Here is a 23,604-nt window from a genome sequence, read left to right as displayed (position 1 = left end):
ATTCTTCTTTGATGTATACTACTTTGATGTCAAATTTTTATAAATGTTCCATGTTAACATGGTACAGATTTCAAACTATATTAATCAGATTTACCTTACTATTTTGATTACATTCCCCCTGGATTTTTTTATGAACCAAGGTAGGTGGATTAAACTTTGTTTTAGTATTTCAAACTAACGGTAATTGTATTATTTATCCCATAATTTCTTTTTTATGAAAGTTTCACCCTGTAACATTATGTATCCTTCTTTATGTTGTTTATTGCTTTTTGGCTTGACTTCTAATTTGTCCAAAATTAAGATGATTCCTGTTTTCCTCACTTGTATGCATGTGGTATAACCTTTAGTTATCCTTTAATTTTCCGCCTTTCTAAATCACTTTATTTTTGTATGTTTCTTGCACATAGATCTGGGTTTTTATTATTGTGACCAATTGAATTTTTCTTAAAATAAGTGATTTAAGACTAGTATTTAAGACCAATAGTATACTTTTGTGCTGACCATTCTAGGAAAATTCTCCCTGGTACTCAGAATGATCTTTTAAATGGATGGTAAAATCTTATATTAGGACTTCACTGAATTATAGCTTTAAATATATGTTTAGTTCCACTGTTCTGCTTTTCTTAGTTGGAAATTCAATTTAGGCCACTACTGGAACTTCCATACTTTCTATAGCAATCATTTTCTAATTCTTCTAAACTCTTATTATATTTCTTAAATTTCTCATATTATTTGCCTTGTTTTCATTTTTATCTTCTGTGTATCTTACTATGCCAACCACATAGTTCATCTTCCTTTGAGTTTCTTCTGATTTCGTTTTTATTTGTATGGAAGTTTTTTTCTTCAATAAAAATAAAACAGAAACTTTCCTCCAAAGTTCTGTTAGTCTATGATCCAACACTTCTGTGTTTTCCTACCATGTCTTCTAACTTCATGAAATTCTGCTTAGTAGTACTCCTTCCTCAGCAGCAATTCATATCTTACTTTTTAAACTTATGGTAAATTTCTAATTTGCTAATTTAATAATTGCAATTATTTACCAATTTAATAATTGCAATTATTATGTATTCTATAGCAATATTTTTCCAGTGAGTGTTCTTATCTGCTGGTTAGTTTTTTTATTTTATTTTAAGATTTCTTAATGTTTTTCATTTATTCTGAGAGAGAGAGATTGAGAGAGAGAGAGAGAGAGAGAGAGAGAGCATGAGCTGGCAAGGGGCAGAGAGAGAGGGAAAGGAGAGAGAAGAGAATCAAAGGAGGCTCCATGCTGTCAACACAAAGCCCGATGTGGGGCTCGATCCCACAAACTGTGAGATCATGACCTGAGCCAAAACCAAGAGTCAAGGCTTAACCAACTAACCCACCCAGGTGCCCCTCTGTTGGTTAGTTTTGCTTAAGTTTTCCACATTTCTATATTTTTCAATGTGTCTTAACAATTTTTAAGAGGTTGCATCTAGGGCTAGAATCCTTTAATGTCTCCTAGTCAATTTCTCTTACTTAACCAAAGTTAAATGAGCAGTCCTTTTCTCTTAATATTAAAAGTACACATGCTTCTCAGTCTTAGTATCCAATCAACTAATACACATTTACAGTTCCTCAAATATGCATAACTCCTTCCTACAATCCTGGTTTTGGTGAACTATTCCCTGTATTTATAATATGTCTATTTTCACTTACTTGACTATCAATTTGGTACCAAAATAAAAATAATATCTACTCTTCCAGACTATTTAGCATGTTTGAGATGTTTTACCTAGATCGTGTGTAGTTTTCATCAGTGTTATCAATAAACTCTCTGAAAATTTAAATACCAAAATGAAATGACAACAGTGAGGTTCTGAGAGGAGCTCCATATCTAGCAATAGTTAAATGATACCCTGTTGGGCTCATTTGTATAGAAAATGGATTTTATAAAGAATAATTTTGCACTGGACAACATAATATGAAAAATACTCATTATATCAGCAAGTGACAGTATCTAAATTCTAGACTTTGGGGAAAAAAGAAATATTCTAGGATCTTCAAATAACAAAAATAATCCATAGGCCTCAATGTTAGAAAAAAATACAAATAATAATGACTTAACATGTCAGCAAAAGAGCAGCTCTCATATACACTGTATTCCCTGTGTCACGAAAGTTTTCACTGAAATCATATCCATATGTGATTTATTTGATTTGATGAAATATGTTATTACATCTTTAAGATGAACAGTATTTTCTTCAGCAAACAAATAGAAATAAACTATATTACTTAAATTGTGAATTTGTTCTATAATCTACTATTAATAAACATGCTTTCATAAAACACTTTCACAATTTTTATCATATGAAGCTATTCTTTTCCACTGTAAGATTATTCAAGTCAAATTTCATGTTATATTAGATACGAAACTACTAAAAATACAATTTAAATAGATATTTTCACAATTCATTATGAAAAACATCAACTTACTTGTGACCTAAATGCTTCAGAAAGTATCCCAGAACCTTCAGAGCTTGAACCCAAATACTTTCACTTTTAGAGGCCAATAATTTGTAGATTACTCTAAAAAATACAGAAATAAATGACCTTTTAGGCACCGACAAATATTAAAAATAGAAGCATTATATACTTTACAAACAAACCATAAATATAAAAAATATAAAGTACCTCTCAGGATTTAAAATTCTTTGGAAAAATTAAAAATTATCATATTTTACAAATTTTTCTATAAACTTGGTCTTCCAATAAATACTCAAACATTCAGTGTGATTCATTGCTTATAAGCACTGCCTTCCAGGCATGTTGAAAAGACATTTTTTCTATTTTAAGATATATGATTAGTTAAGCCACATTTCCCCTTCTATTAGAACTGCCTCTGACATTTCTACATAATGACCTTTTTTTCTTGTTTACACCTAATTGGATCATGGATAGATAGTTGCCCAATTATTTCTCTTTTCTGAGCATTTGGAATGAGCTCTGAGAAACAATATCTAGCACTTTGGGGGCTCCTGAATAAAAAAAGTATTTAAAATAGAAAGGATAATGCAGTCTTGTTTTGTTCACATAGATGAGTCTATACACAAAAGGAAGAACAAAGCGACCATACAGGAAGTAGCAGAGAAAGCCAAGTTGTTTCCTTCTAGCTTTCCAATTCCTTGTTCTTATCCTAATGAGATTTCTATAACAAACGCATTATTCTGTTTTTACTTTAATCGGTTTGAGAATTTTTCTGTTACTTGGAGCAAAAAAGTCTCTGCTAGCAACACAAAACCTCACCTAACCTAACCTATAGAGACACTTCATATACTATATAAGAATAGGGCTATATTCATTATAACATTTATAAATATCTAAAAATGTTTATCTTTTGTTTTCTTCAAAACATAAAAGTATTTTTTCTATAAGGTAGTAGTGGGTAATAATTCTTTTAAAACTCATTCTACAATTTAAGAAAGTTCTTTGAAGGTGGTGGTGGGGCCTATAAAATTGGGATATGCTTTACTGTATTAAATTCTTTTTGAAAAACACAATGTCATTTTATATTTTTAAAATGAAGTAATCTAGGCCAAACAAAAAAGTTGGTATTAGAAGATACAGTACAATTTTTATATTATTTCAGTAACATTAACAAAGGGAAACAAATAACTTAAAGCTAGTGACATCTGTTTTATGTTTAATAATGGCTTATACTATTAAAAAAGAAAATAATATATTGTTGATATTGCCTCTTACTTGTGTGTTACTCAATTGAAGAACAGACTAGGTAAACTCTAGAGGTAACTATTTCCTTTAGAAGATGAAGTTTTTCAAAAGCCTCAAGTTCCTAAATAAATATGTATTTACACTGAAATTGATTTTTAGAATGTTTAAAGACAAAGATCAGTAATGAAAAAAAAAAAAAGAACAAGTTTGAGACTAGGGAAGTTATACATGTCAAGAAAAGAACTATTCAGGAAATGTGAGAAAGAACCTTCAACAGAAAAAATAATCTTGAGAACAGAAGTAAAAGCTCACAGCCTAAAAATGTGACTAGCTTCAGACATGGAACGAGAAACTCCCACAGAATTCCCATTTTCTAGAAATAACTTCAAATTTAGGTATAACAAAGGCATAAGATCCACCCAGGACTAACAGAAATTATGACTGACAAGTGAAACATGGAAACATCGAGGGCCATCATTCATCAACATTACATAGGATTTTCTTCACAACTAGATAAGTGTTCCTTACAAAACAAGAAACAAACACTGGATTTGCAATACAATAGGAATAGGAAATTTACTGACAAATCAGTTAATGAATCTACTTGCAATATAATAAGATAATTAGGTGAATCCTAATTCATCTGTTTGAGCTTACTATATTAAGTCAGAATATTGTCTATATTGAGATAAGTACTTATTTGTTCTTTTCTTTAAGGAATTTCAGATATAAAAATACCACATTTTTAGCTACTCAGTTCAATGTTGTATTTCATATTTCACACGGTCTTCCTTAAAGTCAGTTAAAATATCACCAAACTTAAATTAAATTCATTCTTTGTATTCATTTCTTAGTGTGTATAAATTATAATTAATCAGAAGTTTCCCCAGAAAATATTTTATATGTAACTGTTATCCTTACATACCTACTTTCTAGGATACAGACCATTAAATGTCCTATAGAATAAGCCTACTTTTTCCATATTTTTAACAAAGCCTACAGTCACCACATTTTTTTCAAGTGGAAAAAGTGAAGTAGAAATTCTTCCATCTCTGTCATTGTTTTGAACACATTGGTGACAATATGACACGTTTAGCAGGTCAGTTATGAGCAACCAGGTCTTGGTATTCATTGTGCCTAATCATTCCATTCACACTATACATTTAAATTACTATTTCACTCCCCTAAAGACCTAACCACTCTCCTTTGTATGATCATATTTTTACCTGTCAAAGTAATGAAAAATCCTATGTCTGCATTTCATATTAACCAATCTAAGGTTGGTATCATCCACAGGGATGAGGAGGATATTTTCAATTAATTCATTTATCAATTAATATAATAAATAAAGCAGATACTAGGATCTAAGGTCAAGGATACTAATTGTTCAATCTAAACATAATTTAAGAAGAGAAGTATAACTGTATTATATTATTAAGTTGGAACATATGAAACTGCCATTATTTATTTATTAAACAGTTAAGTATCAGCAATTTTATATAATTCAACCTCATAGTAAGAAAATATTTGTAGTTGTTAACAATTAAACGTGTAATCTTCTTTAAACAGATTAGCAACTCCATTGTAAACTCAAAAGTATTATTGATATCACAAATAGGACAGCCACATAGAATTGACGTGACTGTTTTCTCTGATCTAGAAAACTGTCACTTGCTGATATAAATGGCCAAATAAAAGATGCGCTAATAAAATACCTTGGCAGGTATATTATTTCAAAATTCTTTTTATAACTTGTGGAAGCACACTGAGTTGCATATGGCATAACTTACATTTCCTCTTCATTCTAATAATTAAGACTTCACAAAAATAAAAAAGGAGAATCCCTAAGGGCCTGGGGTATAGGTTAAGTTCATAAGAATACTAATCAAGGAACTATTTTTCACTTATCTACATAATTACTTACAGTCATTCTGACTAAAGTTAGTCTTCATCTCTTTTATTTTTGTCATTTTGTTCCAATTGTATTGCCACTGCCCTAACCCATCATCCCCAATACTGATGAATAAAATAATCTCTCTACTCTTTTTGCTACATCAGTTTTATCCCTCTCCAGTTCATTTTCCACACTGCTGACTGTAAATCAAAACAAAATGGAACTCTAAGCAAATCAGTTCCCCTTTCAAAATATTTTATTTCGTCACCAACAAAATATAAAATCTGAACTTTCTATTATGTGGACCTTCCAAATCTGTTCACTATATATTTCTTGAGACTAAACTCATATAATTTTCTAGTGCTCTCTTTTGCTGAAATATACTATGCTCTTTTGTCTTCCTGAAAAATATATACATATGTATTTGTTCTTCCCACTACTTGAAAAGTCTTTACGACAGCAACAATTTAATTATTCTTTTTGAGACCCAAGACCCATTCTTGATATATTTCACCAGTTTTCTTGAGTATTAGAAGATCAATACTAGTTTCTCCACTTATCCCCTTCTTGTATATAAGATTTTGCTGTATTTATTCAAAAGTTCCTAGAGTAGGGGTTATTCTAGAAAGCAAAACTGTACTCAATTAAAGTCTATTAATAATACTAATATTATAATCATACCTTATTCCATTTCTTTGATCAAATGCTGGGATCATTGAGGCTGGATGTTCTGACATTAAAGCCACTAGCAACTGTAACACATCATGAATATTTTCATCCTGCATAAGGATCACCAATATTTCTATAGTTAATATTTTATTCTACTGCTTTGAATAAAATAATTAAAACAAAGACCCAGACCATGTCCTACCTCATGCATGGTAAGTAGGTAATTTAATATACTCTGAAGTTCATCTTCCTTGACCCCTCGGTCCTAATTTTTAAAAAAATGTGTATTACTTAATTTTAAATCTAAAATTAAAACTTTAAAGACAGGCATCAAAACGATCATTTAAAAAATGTGAACAATTTAAAAGTAGTGATGTTTTCATTAAAATATTTAAATACTTCATAATTCATAGACTATATTATTTCGAGTTAAATAAGTAAATATTTGGAACGCTGTATCTAGTCTTTTGAAGTTGCTGATTTGATTGACCATCACTATCAAGAGTTGGTATATTGTGATCATCTAAACTGTATTCATATTACTATTTTCTAAGAATTTATTCTTTTCTTAAAATGATGCAAATTACTGCAAAACTTTATAATATCAATTGTGCATATATTACCTTTGTTTTTCATTTCTCTTTATCTTAATCTTTTAAAAATCCTACCGTGATAAAAGATATAATGTAAGACTTCTCAAACAGGTATACAGACTATTTTCTGGAATAAAAACTTTATGTTCATTTCTAATGCATATGTTCCTTCTCCATTTCAGATATATCTCTTAGAATGGAGGATCTCAAAAAAGGATTAACAAAAGGTGAAGTTTCACAAATGTTAACAGTAAGATTTACTTTAGAGTGTTAAAAGCTATTCATAAGTTAAAGATAGCTACTGCTAATTTTACAATATTGATTTTAAACTATGCCAAAAATTCTTTTACACTTAATATATTGAAATTCTAAATTATGTAAAATTATTTTACCTTTAGTATGAGCTGTTTCAGAAAAAGTAGCATAAATGCCCGTAGCGATATAATTTCTTTTTGTGATGGCCGGGGACCATCTAGAATAAAACAGAAAACAAAAACAAAAAGGAAAAAAAAAAAAACTCACGATATTCAACAAACATGATGCAATTATGTTGGAACACTATGGAATTCTTTAATAGTTGTATTTATTTGAATACTCGTTAATATTAATGCTATCTAATTTCAATTATATCAGAGGATCCAAGCATTTATCTTCAGATTTTGGCAATTTCAAATTATTCGTCAAACTTCAGATTTGGAGGAAAGAATTACTTTTTAAATAATTATAATATCATCTGTTCATAAGTGCATAATCATCAAGTGTTTACATTATTTTTTCCTACTTTTATTAATAGGTTCCCTTTTCCCTCAAATCCAAGTTTTCCTAACATTTCTTTCATCTTCAATTAAACCAGTCTTCATTTAAAGACCATCTCCATTTCACCCCACACATTATATGATAAAGCACAGAAAAGTGACATGCTAATGTTTGTTTTGCAGCTTTTTTTCCTTTGTGACTTAAATATACTAAATACATATTATGGTGGACACTCAATAAATGCTTATGAGTGAATAAATGAATGTGAACAGTTAAAGTACACATGTTAATTTCATCATAACATCTAAATTTCAAAGTAATTAATTGCAAATATCTAATTACCAATAAATGAGAACATTCAATGATATATGTCATACATATAATGTAATAATTAAATTATACCTTTAAGTATGTAGCTAGAACCATAAAGCTCTCTTGAAGCAATGAGGATTTACATAGCTTCTTCTTAAGTTTTAAAATAAAAATCACTTTATGTATAATTTATAACATCTTATTCACTCAATAAATATTTACATGCAAATTATCATCAAATAATCCATTCCATCTACTCTTGAGAAGGAAATCTCTTTCTCATTTCCCAGACTGCACTCCACATTTTTTGCCCCACTGCTGGCAACAGGATACAAGCTACCTTTTCCTTCCTTACCAATATTTAGTATTAATTTTTCAACTCTTTTTCATGGTGAAATATAGCACATATATAGAAGATGTAAACATACACCTTAATGAAGAGTTCAGAATTAATACCTGTATAATCACTTTGTAGATCCAGATACTGAACACTGACAGCAAACTGGCAAAGAAAGCCAGTAACAACCGGTGTGCAGGTAAAGGAACTACACAAGAGTGGAGGGGTGAGGTCCTGACTTAAATCAGATTAAATAATTGCAGATTTCTGATTTTTGTTGTGTAAGTGTTCCCATCATGACTGAATTCAAGATCAATCTACTAATAGTTTAAAAACGAGTTTGTAAAATCCCTGAATATTTAACAATCGGCTGCACAGCAGCTCGCTCCAGTGCACTGAAGTCCTCACCCCATGCCAGTCCTCAGCTCTGAGCTACATCTTGATCACATCCTCCATCCCAACCCAGTAGAGACAGTCATTATCTTAGTAATAATACCCTTACTTCCATTTAATGAAATTAGAAAAGTTTTATACTGTCTGAAAGTGTCAATTGTTTCTTTTTCTACTGTAAGGATAAGAATAAAAATCGTGGTTATGTCATAGGATATTTTGTAATGGTTAAATAGATCAACATATGTAAAGGGATCAGAATAGTCCCTGGTCCATTTTAATCATAAGCACTCAGTAAATGTTAGCTATAATTACTATTGTCAGATATTGTACAATGTAAAGAGCATGTTGAAAAAAATACATGCATATACATGATACAGATCCATATTTTACAAAAAAAAGATGTATCTTACAAATATAAAATTGAGTGATGTAACAAATCACAAATGTGCCATTTATATAAAATACAGAAGCTAAACAATCAATAGGTTAGGAATCCATACATAAATAGCAAAATGGTAAAGCACAAGTAAAAAAATAATAAGCCCTCAATTAAGGAAAAGGCATAAAAAACCTAAAACAAAAAACATAAAACATAAAATTGAGGATGGGGTTATCTCTATGGCTAGGAATGGGAAGAAGATATGACCAAGGACAGGGACATACAGGTTTATGGTAATGTTCTATTTCTTAAGTTTAGTGAGACCTATGTAAGGTTTATCATGTATTAACATATTTGCATTTATGACATATTCAAAAATACAAAAATTATGAAACACGCCTCATCTGAAGGACCTACATGTAGACACATGTAAAACTGTGTCTGTATGAGCAGAGAAAAAGAGGGTAGAAGAACAAAGAAGACTGGTAATACTGGCTCCTTGAGAGAACACTAAGTTGTTTTTTTTAATAGGCCTTTGTATGATTCCATTTGCTAATGATATCTGTTGCCATATCTGTTAATATGAATTTTTATAGTGAACCTTATATAATAATAATTTAAGGGACAAAATTATTAAATAAGAGTCAAAGCAAAAAGATCCTAGCTCTCAAGTCAGAGCCTACATATGAATTAGTAAGTACTACGAAAAGCTAGCATAGTACAAATTGACTATTGTTAAAAGAAAGCATTTTAGTTCCAAATGGTATTTAAAAAAAGTTATTTAGAAAGCTACGTTTCAAGTCAGAACCTCACATTTTACTAAATATCAAAATTAATTTCAGATGGATTAAAAATAACAAATAAAAAGATGCATTAAAAAGAATAAATCAAACTATAAAGAAAAATTCTCTCCACTTTCTTGTCAGTTTTCTTCACAATATATTTGTTTGGTTTCTTCCCTCCTGTCTCCTTGAGGCAGTCAGAGCCAGCCACGTTAAGGGCCCTGGGATAGGAGAAACCAACAAGCTGAAGGAGACACCAGAGTTTGGCAGGGCCAAGGAGGCAAGTAAGTCTGGCAGGACCTTCACGGTCATGGCGAGGAGACAACAAGAGCCAGGAGTGTGGTCAGGGGCAAAGAAACAACTAGGGCTAAGGAGGTGACAAGGACCATCCAGAGTTAGAGGTGAAGAGATGGTCAGAGCTGACTGGCAACGTCAAAGCTGAGAAGGTGATGGTGCATGTGTCGGAACACTGTTTCATAAAGTAGAATGAGCAAATATATAAATATATTAAAGATAATGTAAGCCAGATTTTTCAATATTGAAGGAAGAAAGCTATAAATATAATAAGTTTGAGACTACACTGAACCAAGTGGTTTTAAATCAGAATTGAAGGTATCTATGTATAAACTTGTGTTTCCTACATCCATGAAGAATGCCTAGAAGCGATAAGACTCAAAGAGCAATAAGCCAAATAAGCACACTAACATCCAAATCTTGGTTTCTGAAACCATATCCACCAACCAAACCAGGGCTCCTTGGAGAAATGTCTGATTCCAGGACTGAGATAAGTATAACATGAACCAAAAACTCTGGCTCTCTTGTGGGAAAGAGCCAGGACTGAAAAATTATGGACATCTGTCATAAAGACCCCAAAACTAAGGTGAAAGTCTCCTACTAGCCAAATCTGAGACAACTTTAACATCGAATAAATAATGATACAACCCAGGGTATATACTCTCTGGGCTAAATCCGTTAAAACTTAAAAATTTCCATTTGTTTGAAACAAACCGTATCTAATCATTTACATACTGTCTATGGTTGTTTTTGTTATACGCTGGCAGAGTTGACTACTTGCAACAGAGACCATAAGGCTCCCTAAGCCTAAACTATTTCTGTGTGGCCCCTTGCAGAGAAAGTATGCCAACTATTCATGTAATACACTGAATAAAATAGAAATCCATGAAATATTTGCTGATATAAAATGAACAAATAATTGGAAGAGAAAAAAACAAGTTCCTCCTTACACACTAATAAATGGCTTAGGAAATAATGTCATTTAGCAGCAATCACAATAAAGATCAATTATGACAAGAGTCACTGATGAACTAAAACCAGTAAGTGAAGGTTTGTTGAAGAACAGGATATTTACATAGTCTCAATGTATTTCTCCACCAAATACTTATTATTCCAAAAGAGAAAGTAGTAATTTTATAATGAAGAATACTGGCAGACACCACATTAACCAAATGATCAAAATTAACATCTCCAGTAATACGACAAATGAACGCCACGCGCTTCTTGACGTGATACAATGTGACAGAATTGGTATGACTTGTGCGTGACTGCGTCCAAAAATGAAAAACCTGAATCATCATGGGCAAATATCAAACAAATCCAAATTAAGGGACATTCTACAAAGTAATTTGCTTCTATTCTTCAAAAATGTGAAGGTCATGGAAGACAAAAATGCTAAAAATAACTTTTCTATATTGAAGAATATTCAAGTGACAAGGTAACTTAAATGCAATATATGATTCTCGAATTGGATTAAGAGGAAAAAAAGAGATTTTTTTCTAAAAAGGGTATTATTGGAATAATTGGTGAAATTTAAATGCTATCTTTGGATTAGATGATACCATTGTATTAATGTTAAATTACCAGGATTTAAATGGTTGCCTTTGGTTATCTAAGAGAGTGTCTTTTAGGAAATTAACAGGAAAATATTTAAGGTAATAAGGTATCACATCTACAATTTATTCTCGATTTAGAAAAATATACATACACATATATGTAGGTCTGATTATATTTACATAAAATGGAGAATGATGAAGTCTATGTGGTAACATATTAAATACTGGGAAACATGGTGGAGTTTTAGTAATTCTTTATAAAATTCTTACAACTTTTCTGTAAATTATAAATTAGTTTTCTGAAGCAGAAATTAGTATGTGTGAATATATGATGTGCCTGGAGTAGAGAAAACTCTACCATGCTATAGTGTTAGAGAACAAGGGCTCTCAGTCACATAGACATGATTCAAATTTTAGTTCTATCACTTTGTACCAACTTTCACCTTCCTGACGTACAAAATAATAGTGATACCGACTACAAGCTATATGTATACGCCTATGTGTATGTGTAAACATGTCTATGTATATATAATTACATTACATTACATATAAACAACTGAACAAAATTAACAGATGGAATGCTTAGCAGAGATTTAAACTCATGGTGAACATCTAGTAAATTTTAGGCATTATCAAGATTAAAAGCAATAAAAACGTCATAAATGACAGAATAATATATCAGACTGTATAATATAACTTTTAAAGCCCTATCATTAAAAGACACAAAATAAGCTAATAAATGAATATTAGAATGCTTCTACGTTTATTTTCCCTTACTGAGAATTAAAAAAAATTTTTTTAATGTTTATTTATTTTTGAGAGAGAGAGACAGAGTGTGAGCCGGGGAGGGTCAGAAAGAGAGGGAGTCACAGAATCTGAAGCTGGTTCCAGGTTTTGAGCTGTCAGCACAGAGCCCCATGTGGGGCTCAAAATCACAAACTGTGAGATCATGAGCTGAGCCGAAGTCAGACGCTCAACAGACTGAGCCACCCAGGCGCCCAAAAAGATTTTTATAAAACAAAAATTTTCAATGTCTTTGTGAGTATGCTGAGAAAAGCACTCTAACATATTACACAGTAACTACTCTCAATCATCCTACATAAATCAAAGACAGAAGTTAATTATTATATACACAGGTGTAAACACTGCATTACTTATAAAATCAAAATTTCAGGGGCGCCTGGGTGGCTCAGTCAGTTGAGCATCCGACTTCGGCTCAGGTCATGACCTCACGGATCCTGAGTTCGAGCCCCATGTCAGGCTCTATGCTGACAGCTCAGGGCCTGGAGCCTGCTTCAGATTCCATGTCTCCTTTTCTCACTGCCCCTTCCCCACTCATTCTCCGTCTCTCTCTGTCTCTCAAAAATTAATAAACGTTAAAAAAATAAAATAAAGTAAAATAAAATAAAATAAAAATTTTAGAAACATGTAAATGGCACATTCTTTTGGATTGCTATGTAGAGACAAAAAAAAAACCCATAAGAAAAAAAAAATCAAGAAAATCTCAATTTTGTTAAGAGAGTTTAAGTATTTCATACATTTAATTCAATGAAATTTAGTGGAAGCACACACACCAAACATGTAACAGTTACTATTCCTGGGATTTGGGTATAAATAATATATTTCTTCTATATCATTTTATTTTCTATGCTGAGTATGTATTTTTATATAATTAGGAAAATTAGCAATAACACAATGAAGAATAAAATTAATTTCTACTATACTTAGAATAAAGGGTAAAGTCTGGGGTAAAATATAAAAAAAAGGCAACAATCTCAAAACACCAAAACAACTGTATTAGAACACAGTGGCCATGATCAGTTTCATCTGTTTTTAATACTATGCCTATATCTTCCCAATTATCAACAAGTACACTGGCTAAAAGGTAGAATATTATTTTTTACCTGACTTTATTCTAAAAATAATTTAATATTACAAATCCATAAACTTCTCTATCACAAAAAGCTCTCAACACATAAGGCTACTATCTAAGAAAGACAATAGTTCAGGATATTTTCATAACCATGCACATCTGTTCCCTATAACAGTACTCAGCATACAGAACAGTAATAGTACCATGAATACAGTGGTAGTGTTGTACTTACCTAATCCTTTAGGTGTAATGCCACTACTGTCAGCAGGATTAATGACCCAGTAGTAATATTTTAATGTGTGCATTAGCTGTAATACTGTTCCTACTCTGCGTATGGTGGTATAAATGGTAGCAGTTCCGATAAATTCAGCAGACAAGTAAGTGTATAGGGAGAGCTGAACCTAATACAGAATATTAGCAAAGCATTAAAATAAATTTAAAATGCCTCAAGTGTTTATTATAAATATACATTTTAATTTAAATGCAAATTAGTAAAGGCCAAGAAAGAACCATTTATTAAGAGGTTAAAAATAACTTTTAATTAAATATTATTTATATTGAAAAAAATCTGCAGCCAACACATTCTAATAAAACTTATTTTAATAAAAGTAATCTAGTGGCTATTACCAATGAAATAATTGTAAATGACTTAATAATCTATCAAAAGTATCTGATAGGAAAACCAAATTATTTAAGAAGTTAACTAGACTAAAGCCTTTAATCAAAGTATATTTCAGCAGCTGAAAGAAACAGAACTAATATCTATCAGCTATATCATACTTGGAAAAAATATACATAGTCCTATATCCTAAAAGTTCAGGTAGTTTCAAATTTTCTTAACCCACTCCCACAGTATCAGAATCTAAGCATGTAAGCAGAGAGAGGACAAGCCAAACATCTTGTTTAAAAAGTGAACAAACGTCAAGTTTGAATTTAGCACCACAATTAACATGCTAAACAACAAAGGTCAGAACTTATATTATGTAACTAAAGTTGTATGGGAAACTTGAAAACTGTAAAAGGAAGCTCACATTCACGAAAAATGTCCGTTATTATTGACTTCCAGTAGACTATAACAGGGCTAAATCTGGCTAAATTTAGGTAAAAAAAAATAAAAATTTTATCTTGATATCTAAAAAACAATGTATATCTTTATTTTTAAATAAATAATGTTTACAATCATGATATAAACTCTGTATTTACAATAAAAGCAATTTTCCAGTCACTGTGATTGTACTTATCATGGCATAATTAGTTACCTGTTACTTTCTGTTTTCTTAGTCTTAATAATCAGTGTAGCAAATTCTTTCTTGGAAAGATATGAATCACAACCACTAACTTCAGAATGCAGTTATTAGATCCAGTTTAATTTAAACTATAGTTTCATTTAGTTTAATATTTACATATTTCAGATTTTGATTGCTGATTCTGTGGAATTCAACTGCTTCAGGTTGACTATAAAACAGGTCGAAAAATCCAAACAAATGCTTTCCACTGGATAGTTTAGGTCCATAACTATAATTTATAATATTACGCTAAAATGAAATGAATGAGAACAAAAAGTATACCTTTGCAGGTGTATGTATCCAGATGGCTGGGTTGAATAAAATGTGATCACAAAGCTGCTTTAGCAAAGGTGCTCCGTGAGATAAGCCATCAAGGTACTTTGCAAAGGACAAAAATTGCTCCAGGACAGCTCTAGTTATATGGACTCTTGATGACTAAAGAAAAGGAAAAGATTTTCAAGCTAAAAATACCCAGAACATCACATTTTAAAACTGCTGACTCGCAATAAATACATATGCATTTTCCATATCCACCCCTAATACGTTAAGTATAATATAAAACTGTATATTTCCTTCAGCATTCAAAATCTAATTATATTCAGAAACATAACATTTTAAGATAATTCTCTTAAATGACAGTTTGTTATCTGAATCCCTTTCCAGAACACCTGCAGATAAATAACTCAGGTTAAATGCCACTCTCAACCCAAGCTAAAGAAATAAAGTAAGTTATGAATAAAAATGGTCTCAACCCATTTTTGTGTGAGTTGACTAAAGAAGAGATCTCAAAGAAAATTAAAACGGAATACAATTAATACCATGATCACACACACACACACACACACACACACACACACACACACACACAAATATTGGGAAAGAGAACTATCATGAGATCCAAACCAACTGGAAAACAAATTGACCCCACCATTCCACTAAAGCCTTTCTTCATAAAATCACAAATGAGTTGCAGATGGACAAATATAACACATTTAAAAAGGCAAATCTCACTTTCCTGGAAATACTGCCCCCTTTGGCTTTCATGACCCTCAGATTACTCCCCAGTCCCTTCTGCTTAAAAGATGGGAACTGATGGGGCACCTGAATGGCTTAGTAGGTTAAGTGTTGGACTCTTTGTTTAGGCTCAGGTCATGATCTCACAGTTTGTGAGTTCCAGGCCCACACAGGGTTCCACACTGTCAGCACTGAGCTTGTTTGGGATTCTCTCCTCTCCCTGTCTCTCTGCCCCTCCCCAACTCATGCTGTCTGTCTCTCTCAAATACATAAATAAATTTTTAAAATTAGCTTACAAAATGTTTATTTAAAAAAAAAGATGGGATGAGGGGTGGGTGGGAGGGGAAACTGTGTGATGGGCATTGAGGAGGGCACCTGTTGGGATGAGCACTGGGTGTTATATGGAAACCAATTTGACAATAAATTTCATATTAAAAATAAATAAAAATTTAAAAAAAGATGGGGACTGCTGAAACTTATCTTCTCGTTCCTATAAAACCACTGTCCCTGGATGATATTTTATACTTCCACAGCTTCATGTAACAATACCTCTATTCTAAACACTCCATCAAGATTTTCAACTGCCATCACCAATACATAACCTACTATCAATGCCATTTAGAGAAATGACAGACCTTCCATAATTTAAACCAAACCTTAAAGCTGCATTGGTCAATATAGCAGCCACTAGCTATTTGTGGCTACTGAGCCCTTGAAATGTGGCTAGTCCCAGGTGATGGTGTTGTAAGGAAGTATACACTGGATTTTGAAGGTTTAGAATAAAAGACAATACAAAGTATCTATTATCCTTTTTTAATTGAGTATATGCTGAAGTGATAATATTTTTGGATATATAAGGTTAAATAAAATACATTATTGTATTAATTTCGCATATTACATTATGAGACATTTTTATTTTTTTATTTTACTTAAAAAAATTTTTTTTAATGTTTATTCATTTATTTTGAGAGAAAGAGAGACACACACAGAGCGTGATTTGGGGAGGGACAAAGAAAGAGACAGGATGTGAAGCAGGCTCCAGGCTTTGAGCTGTCCGTACAGAGCCTGACATGGGGCTAAAACCCATGAACCATGAGATCACAAACTGAGCTGAGGTCCAATACTTAAATGACTGAGCCACTCAGGCACCCCTATGAGACATTTTTACATAACATACAAGGCTTGCATTAAATTTTGACTGGACAATGCTGCTTTGGAGTATAATTTCAGATGAAAATATTATAGAGTAAATGCTGTTCTTTAAAAGCTGATAATTCAGGGGCGCCTGGGTGGCGCAGTCGGTTAAGTGTCCGACTTCAGCCAGGTCACGGTCTCGAGGTCCGTGAGTTCGAGCCCCGCGTCAGGCTCTGGGCTGATGGCTCAGAGCCTGGAGCCTGTTTCCGATTCTGTGTCTCCCTCTCTCTCTGCCCCTCCCCCGTTCATGCTCTGTCTCTCTCTGTCCCAAAAATAAATAAATAAAAAAAAAACGTTGAAAAAAAAAGAAAAAAAATTTAAAAGCTGATAATTCAAATTCAACTGTGAAAAATATGTATTAGTACACAAATGTTTCCTTCCTCATCTGGTGACCTTTTTTGATCCTCCCTAGGATAAAGAATCACCTACCACTAAACCCTGAAGCACAGGTCACATCACATCTTTATCTCCATTACCAGGGATTAAAGTCCAAATAATAGTATAGGATAATTAAGGTCTAAAAAGGACTGAACTGTCTTACCAATTTTACTTCCCTATGGTATATCTACACTCATCACGCTCATAACAAAGGCAACTCAATAAATCTGACGTAAGCATGCCATGCATTTCATAAGGGGTCACAAACTCATATGAGTATAATATTCAAATAGTTAACAACAATGTATGAATTAGGGTAGGAGACAATAAATAGTGAGAACTGATGAAGGTACCTAAAGGAATAAAAGTAAAATAAATAAAATAAAATTCAAAACTAGAAAACTTTTCATTGAGCCAAATAAATTGTTTCTTTGGAAAATAAGTTTTGCCTATACAACACCAGTTTCCTTCATGTGCCTTCTCTACCACGCTCCCTCAACTTGTAAACCCCTTGCATCTGTTTCCTTTACTTAAAGGTAGATTCAATACTCTTCATTTAGTCATACAGAAAATATGCATGTTGAGGACTTACTATTTGCCAGGGACTCTCTGTGGCACCGTGGAAAGAACAGTTAACAAAAAGCCCTGAAAAAGCCCTGCCTTCACAGAACTCAAAGTCTAAGAAAGGAGAAGCCCGGGACGTACAACAACATAAAAAGGTAAAATATGTAACAAGTCAGATGTTAGTAAGTACATGTTAGTAAGTACACAGAGTGGACAGGAAATTTGTGGAAGGGTGATTATGAAAAGGTGTTACTGAGTAGGTACCAATTAGTTTGAAGTATAATGTGGATAGCAATTATTTTTAAACTAGGCTTTTATTACTAGGTGTTTGACAAAACACCAGTGGTAAGTAGATAAGCAATGGTTCCAACAAAGGTTGGGAGAAAAACTTTACATGAAAATTTTTTAAAAATATGGAAAAATGGGGGCGCCTGGGTGGCGCAGTCGGTTAAGCATCCGACTTCAGGCAGGTCACGGTCTCGCGGTCTGTGAGTTCGAGCCCCGCGTCCGGCTCTGGGCGGATGGCTCAGAGCCTGGAGCCTGTTTCCAATTCTGTGTCTCCCTCTCTCTCTGCCCCTCCCCCGTTCATGCTCTGTCTCTCTCTGTCCCAAAAATAAATAAAAACGTTGAAAAAAAATTTTAAAAAAAATAAATAAAAATTAAAAAAAGATGGAAAAACGATCCTAACAAGTAGCTGAATTATTAAAGAGTGGGAAGTGGAAGACACAAACAAATAAGTCTTTAAGGAAAAAGAAAAATCAAAGTTTGGGCAGTCATTTTAAAGGAACTTTAATAAGAAGAATGCAATGTTTTTAAAATTTTTAACCACTTTATTCATGGGTAGGGGAAAAAAATTAAAACAAGAGATCAATGGTTATATAAAGCTTTAGCCAGCTCCTTCACTAGCTATCATTTCAGATAGCTTCAGATTTCTTATAGACTATATTCTTATTCAGTAATGATGATTTCAAGAACATTATCTGATAAATCCTACTTTTACACTTAAAATTCTGAAACAGAACAGTCAGATCCTGTTCCTAGATAAACATTTTCAGAGATCAGATTTTATTCTATAAAACTGTCATGTGTTTACAAAGAACAATAAGGCAATATAAAATCAGACTGGCCATTATGCACGTATTCATTTGAGGAAGTAATTCATAATTTGGAAACAAGTTTTCAACTTGCTCTGTGTTATAAAAAGATACACTAGAAGCATCACATGAGGCATTCCTTCCAGATTACTAAAAAAAAAAAAAAAGTATCAGTTTTTTCATAGCAATTAAGCTCTTGGGTAGTAGTTTTTATTCTAACATTTATCTTTAGGAAATATCTTTCTAAAACTGTGTTTTGTTTTGTTTTTTATTGGCCTACTCAAAATCCTACCAGGCAAAAAATGAAAGTTCCTTCAGTAGCATGTTACCTTTACCATAAGTAGTACTTATTCCTCCTGCCTTGCATTACTATTAATTATTCACATGTCTTTCTTTCCTGTTATAAAAGAGAATACTATGTTATTCATCTTTTTTTTGTGTCTGGTGCCTGCCATAATTCCTCAGCAGAAGAGAATAAGAAAAGACAAAACACAGATTAGGAGAAAAGAAGATATCCAACTCTGCTTTAATGAGTTTCATTTGAATGATTGCTTTGAAATATTTTTTATTTTGATATTTGCTGTCATTTTCTCAAGGAAAGCTATTTAAAAAGAGAGTTATACTTGGATAATTTATAGTTATAAATCTGTAAACTGTATGCTCTGAAATTTAAACTATGTAACAGTATTTTTGTGTGGTGACTGAACACATAACTTATAAAATGAACTATATGAACTGTGATAGAAGATATTGGAAATAGAACTTGAGAAACTAGGGGAAAAAGTTAGATGATAACATTTCACTCCATAAGTATCTAAATCAAATAGGGGCAATAGATGTTAAAGGGAGAAGTTGCTATTCAGTAAGAAGAGGTCTTTCCCACATTTAGAGCGGCCCACCGTGGAATGGATTACCAGAAGTGTTCATTTATAATTTTTTTAATGTTTATTCATTTTTGAGAGAGACAGAGAGACTTAGCACGACTGGGGGGAGGGGCAGAGAGAGAGAGAAACACAGAATCCAAAGCAGGCTCCAGGCTCTGAGCTGTCAGCACAGAGCCCGACATGGGATCTGTGAGATCATGACCTGAGCCAAAGTCGGACGCTTAACTGACTGAGTCACCTGTACGCCCCAGAAATGTTCATTTTTATTGCAGAAACCACTCTACACATACAGAATATATACTATATTATTAGGAAATTGTGGAAAATTATTTTAATTACTACAGGTACATCATTAAGTAGTTGATCCTCAACATCCATCTCACTCCTTTTAGGACACCAAGATTGAGCTCCAAATAGCTTAATCCAAAATGAATCATTTATGTGTTGTTGTTGTTGCTGTTGTTTGGGGGAGACAGGTAGAAAGCAATTAGTTCAGAGAACCAGCATCAACATTTTCATGGCAACAATTGATTCAAAGTAGGTCAAGACCTAAGCTGACTATCAAATTAGAGAGACGGATGTCCTTCAGTATCTGGCAGAAGGGAGCTCTTCTGCCTACCCCCAATCTGGATGTGAAGGCCTACAGCACTAAGTCTACCCGGAAACCTTCTTTTTACCACAAAGGACAGCAGCTATATCATCAAATACAATCATCAGTGACTTGGCAGAGCAGACATACAGAAAAAACCTAGGTCCTTGATGACATAATGGAGCCTCAGACAACTAAACCCTAAAGCCCAACCTAATGGATATATAGGATATAGGTTTTACTGGCTGTGCTGATCTACTCCCCAACCTTCCCCATCCTATTTTGTGCTCCAGAGGCTCCCATGCCTGTTGGCTTCCTGTTGGGTTTGACTAGTTAGAGACACCAGCAGGAAATTAGAGGCCAGGAAGAAAATGAAGTTGGGGTATTTATTCTACTAGCTTTACCCTTTCAGGCCAATACACCACATTCTTTTACTTAAGACCACACTCCAGTTGGGTATGATTTCTTCCAGAACTACAAAACTTTCTCTTTGAGTTATGATAAACAATCCTCTCATCTCTTCAAACCTTGCTGATTTCCCTTAACAAGGGAACTTAAGGCCGATGCAGGGCTTGAACTCACGAACCATGAGATCATGACAGGAGCCGAAGTCGGACATTTACCTGACTGAGCCACCCAGGCGCCCCACTAAGTTACACCTTCTATGACAAGGACATAAAGCTAAGTGATAGTTAACTATTAGCTTGTTATTAGTTGATGATAAAATAAAAATGGAACTTTAAAAAACTAACTAAATAAAAATAAAAATGTAAACTTTATTATCTATACTATTCACCCAGGAACTGATGTTTAAAATAAAGCAGTATGAATATTCATCTGTAAAGGTGAAAAACATTCTTTTAGGTACTCAAACAAGTATGAAAGTGCTTTTCATTTATTCAATTTAATCCAACAACTATTTATTGAGGCAGACACTCTTTTAGGTCCTAAAGACACAACAATAAGGTGAGAACAAAAAAGATACAGTCCCTGCTTTCATCCAGCTGATGCTTATATTCTAGTGAAACGAGGCAAAAAATAAACAAGTAAAAAACGTCTGAATCGTGCTCTCAAAAATCAGTAGAGAGATAGTGATGACTATGGAAGGGCTACTATTCTATTTAGAGGGATGAGTGAAGACTTCTCTGATAAGATGTCATAAGTAAAATCATAAAAGTGTAGAATCAAGCCATATGGACATCTACAAAATGCGTGATGAAAGCAATGTGAAAAGAAAATGCAAAAGTCTTGACATGGATTCATGCTTGCCATTTTAGCTTTTAAGGGAAAGGCAAAAAGGCTTTTGCATGGCCAGTGCGTCTGTAACAGAGAAAGCATGAAGGGGTATAATGAGATGATGTCAAAGGTAAGAGAATTGTGAATTTACTTTGAGAAGGACGAAGTAGTAAAGTAAGGCATATTTTAGGAAGATTAGTCTGACTGCAAGAAAAATAGACTGTGGATAACCAATGGTGATCGATGGTGATTGAAACAGGATGGTATCAATGTGATATAGAAAGGACTAGGATCGTAAGTAGGAAGAAGTCATTCATTCTGGATATGTTTTAATACCAAGACAAGATAATTTGCATAGAATATGGATTTATTGTGTGAATAGAGTCAAAAAGTATTAATATTTTTGGTCTGAACTAATGGGTGAATGGCAATGCTATTAACTAAAATAGAGAAAACGGAAGGATGAAAGATGTGAAAGGAAAATCAGTCCTTAAAATTGAGAAAGAGGAGGCGTGAGTAGGAGAGAATAAAATAGGAGACCAAGGAGGTAGGAAGAAAACAAAGAAAGGATGCTGTTACAAAATACAATTGAAGAAAGCATTTCAAGGAAAGAATGTTAAACTGAAATGTTAACAGACCAAATAAGATGAAAACTGAAAACCTTAAGATGTAACAATATGAAGAGTACTGGTGACACTGACAGGAGCCATTTGAAGGATAAAAGCCTGGGGGCGCCTGGGTGGCTCAGTCGGTTAAGCGGCCGACTTCGGCTCAGGTCATGATCTCGCGGTCTGTGAGTTCAAGCCCCGCGTCAGGCTCTGTGCTGACAGCTCAGAGCCTGGAGCCTGTTTCAGATTCTGTGTCTCCCTCTCTCTGACCCTCCTCCGTTCCTGCTCTGTCTACCTCTGTCTCCCTCTGTCTCAAAAATAAATAAACGTTAAAATAAATAAATAAATAAATAAATAAATAAATAAGCAAGCCTGATTGGGATAGGAATGGATCTAAGACTAAATAGGATTCCAGGAATATAAAGATGGTTTAACATTTGAAAAGTAATTAATATAATTCACTAAGAAAAAATTGAAGAAACATCTTAATTTTCTCAAATAATGCAGAAAAACATTTGGTAAAATTCACCTGTTTATGATAAGGAAAACTTCTCAGCAAACTTGTAGTGGACAGTTTCTTAATTTGATTTAAAAATCGACTAGGGGTGGGGCACCTGGGTGGCGCAGTCGGTTAAGCGTCCGACTTCAGCCAGGTCACGATCTCGCGGTCCGTGAGTTCGAGCCCCGCGTCAAGCTCTGGGCTGATGGCTCGGAGCCTGGAGCCTGTTTCCGATTCTGTGTCTCCCTCTCTCTCTGCCCCTCCCCCGTTCATGCTCTGTCTCTCTCTGTCCCAAAAATAAATAAACGTTGAAAAAAAAATTTTTTTTAATAAAAAAATAAAAAAAATAAAAATCGACTAGGGGTGCCCAGGTGGCTTAGCCAGTTAAGCATCCGACTCTTAATTTCAGCTCAGGTCATGATCTCACGGTTCAGGAGATCAAACTGTCAGTGTGGAACCTACTTGGGATTCTCTCTCTCTCTCACTCTGCTCCTCTCTCACTTGCATGTGCTCTTTCTCTTTCTGTCAAAATAAATAAACATTCTTTAAAAAATAAAATCTACTGAAAGTAATCTACAGCATATACCATACTTAGTGGCTAATTATTGAAAGCTTTGCACATGAGCTCTGGAATAAGATAGGGATGCTCACTATTACAACTTCTGTTTGGCACTATACTGTAAGTCTTAGTACAATATCAAGGGGAAAAATACAAAAAGAATAAGTATTA

General features: G+C 33.2%; 1 protein-coding gene across 11 annotated transcripts in view; it reads right to left on the bottom strand.

Annotated features, from left to right (window-relative positions):
- The window catches only part of NBEA (neurobeachin), a 676,718-nt gene that overhangs the window by 494,804 nt on the left and 158,310 nt on the right, over positions 1–23,604 (bottom strand). For all 11 annotated transcript variants that reach the window (XM_053214308.1, XM_053214315.1, XM_053214324.1 and 8 more), the window contains 6 exons: positions 15,097–15,249; positions 13,761–13,929; positions 7,239–7,318; positions 6,456–6,518; positions 6,266–6,363; positions 2,455–2,547 (listed from right to left, as the gene is read on the bottom strand). In XM_053214308.1, the coding sequence (XP_053070283.1) occupies positions 2,455–2,547; positions 6,266–6,363; positions 6,456–6,518; positions 7,239–7,318; positions 13,761–13,929; positions 15,097–15,249 (656 nt within the window). The remainder of the gene's footprint in view (positions 1–2,454; positions 2,548–6,265; positions 6,364–6,455; positions 6,519–7,238; positions 7,319–13,760; positions 13,930–15,096; positions 15,250–23,604) is intronic.

The sequence above is a fragment of the Acinonyx jubatus genome, chromosome A1 (assembly GCF_027475565.1).
Source record: "Acinonyx jubatus isolate Ajub_Pintada_27869175 chromosome A1, VMU_Ajub_asm_v1.0, whole genome shotgun sequence".
Taxonomy (NCBI): domain Eukaryota; kingdom Metazoa; phylum Chordata; class Mammalia; order Carnivora; family Felidae; genus Acinonyx; species Acinonyx jubatus.
This window is presented reverse-complemented; position numbering and strand designations above follow the sequence as displayed.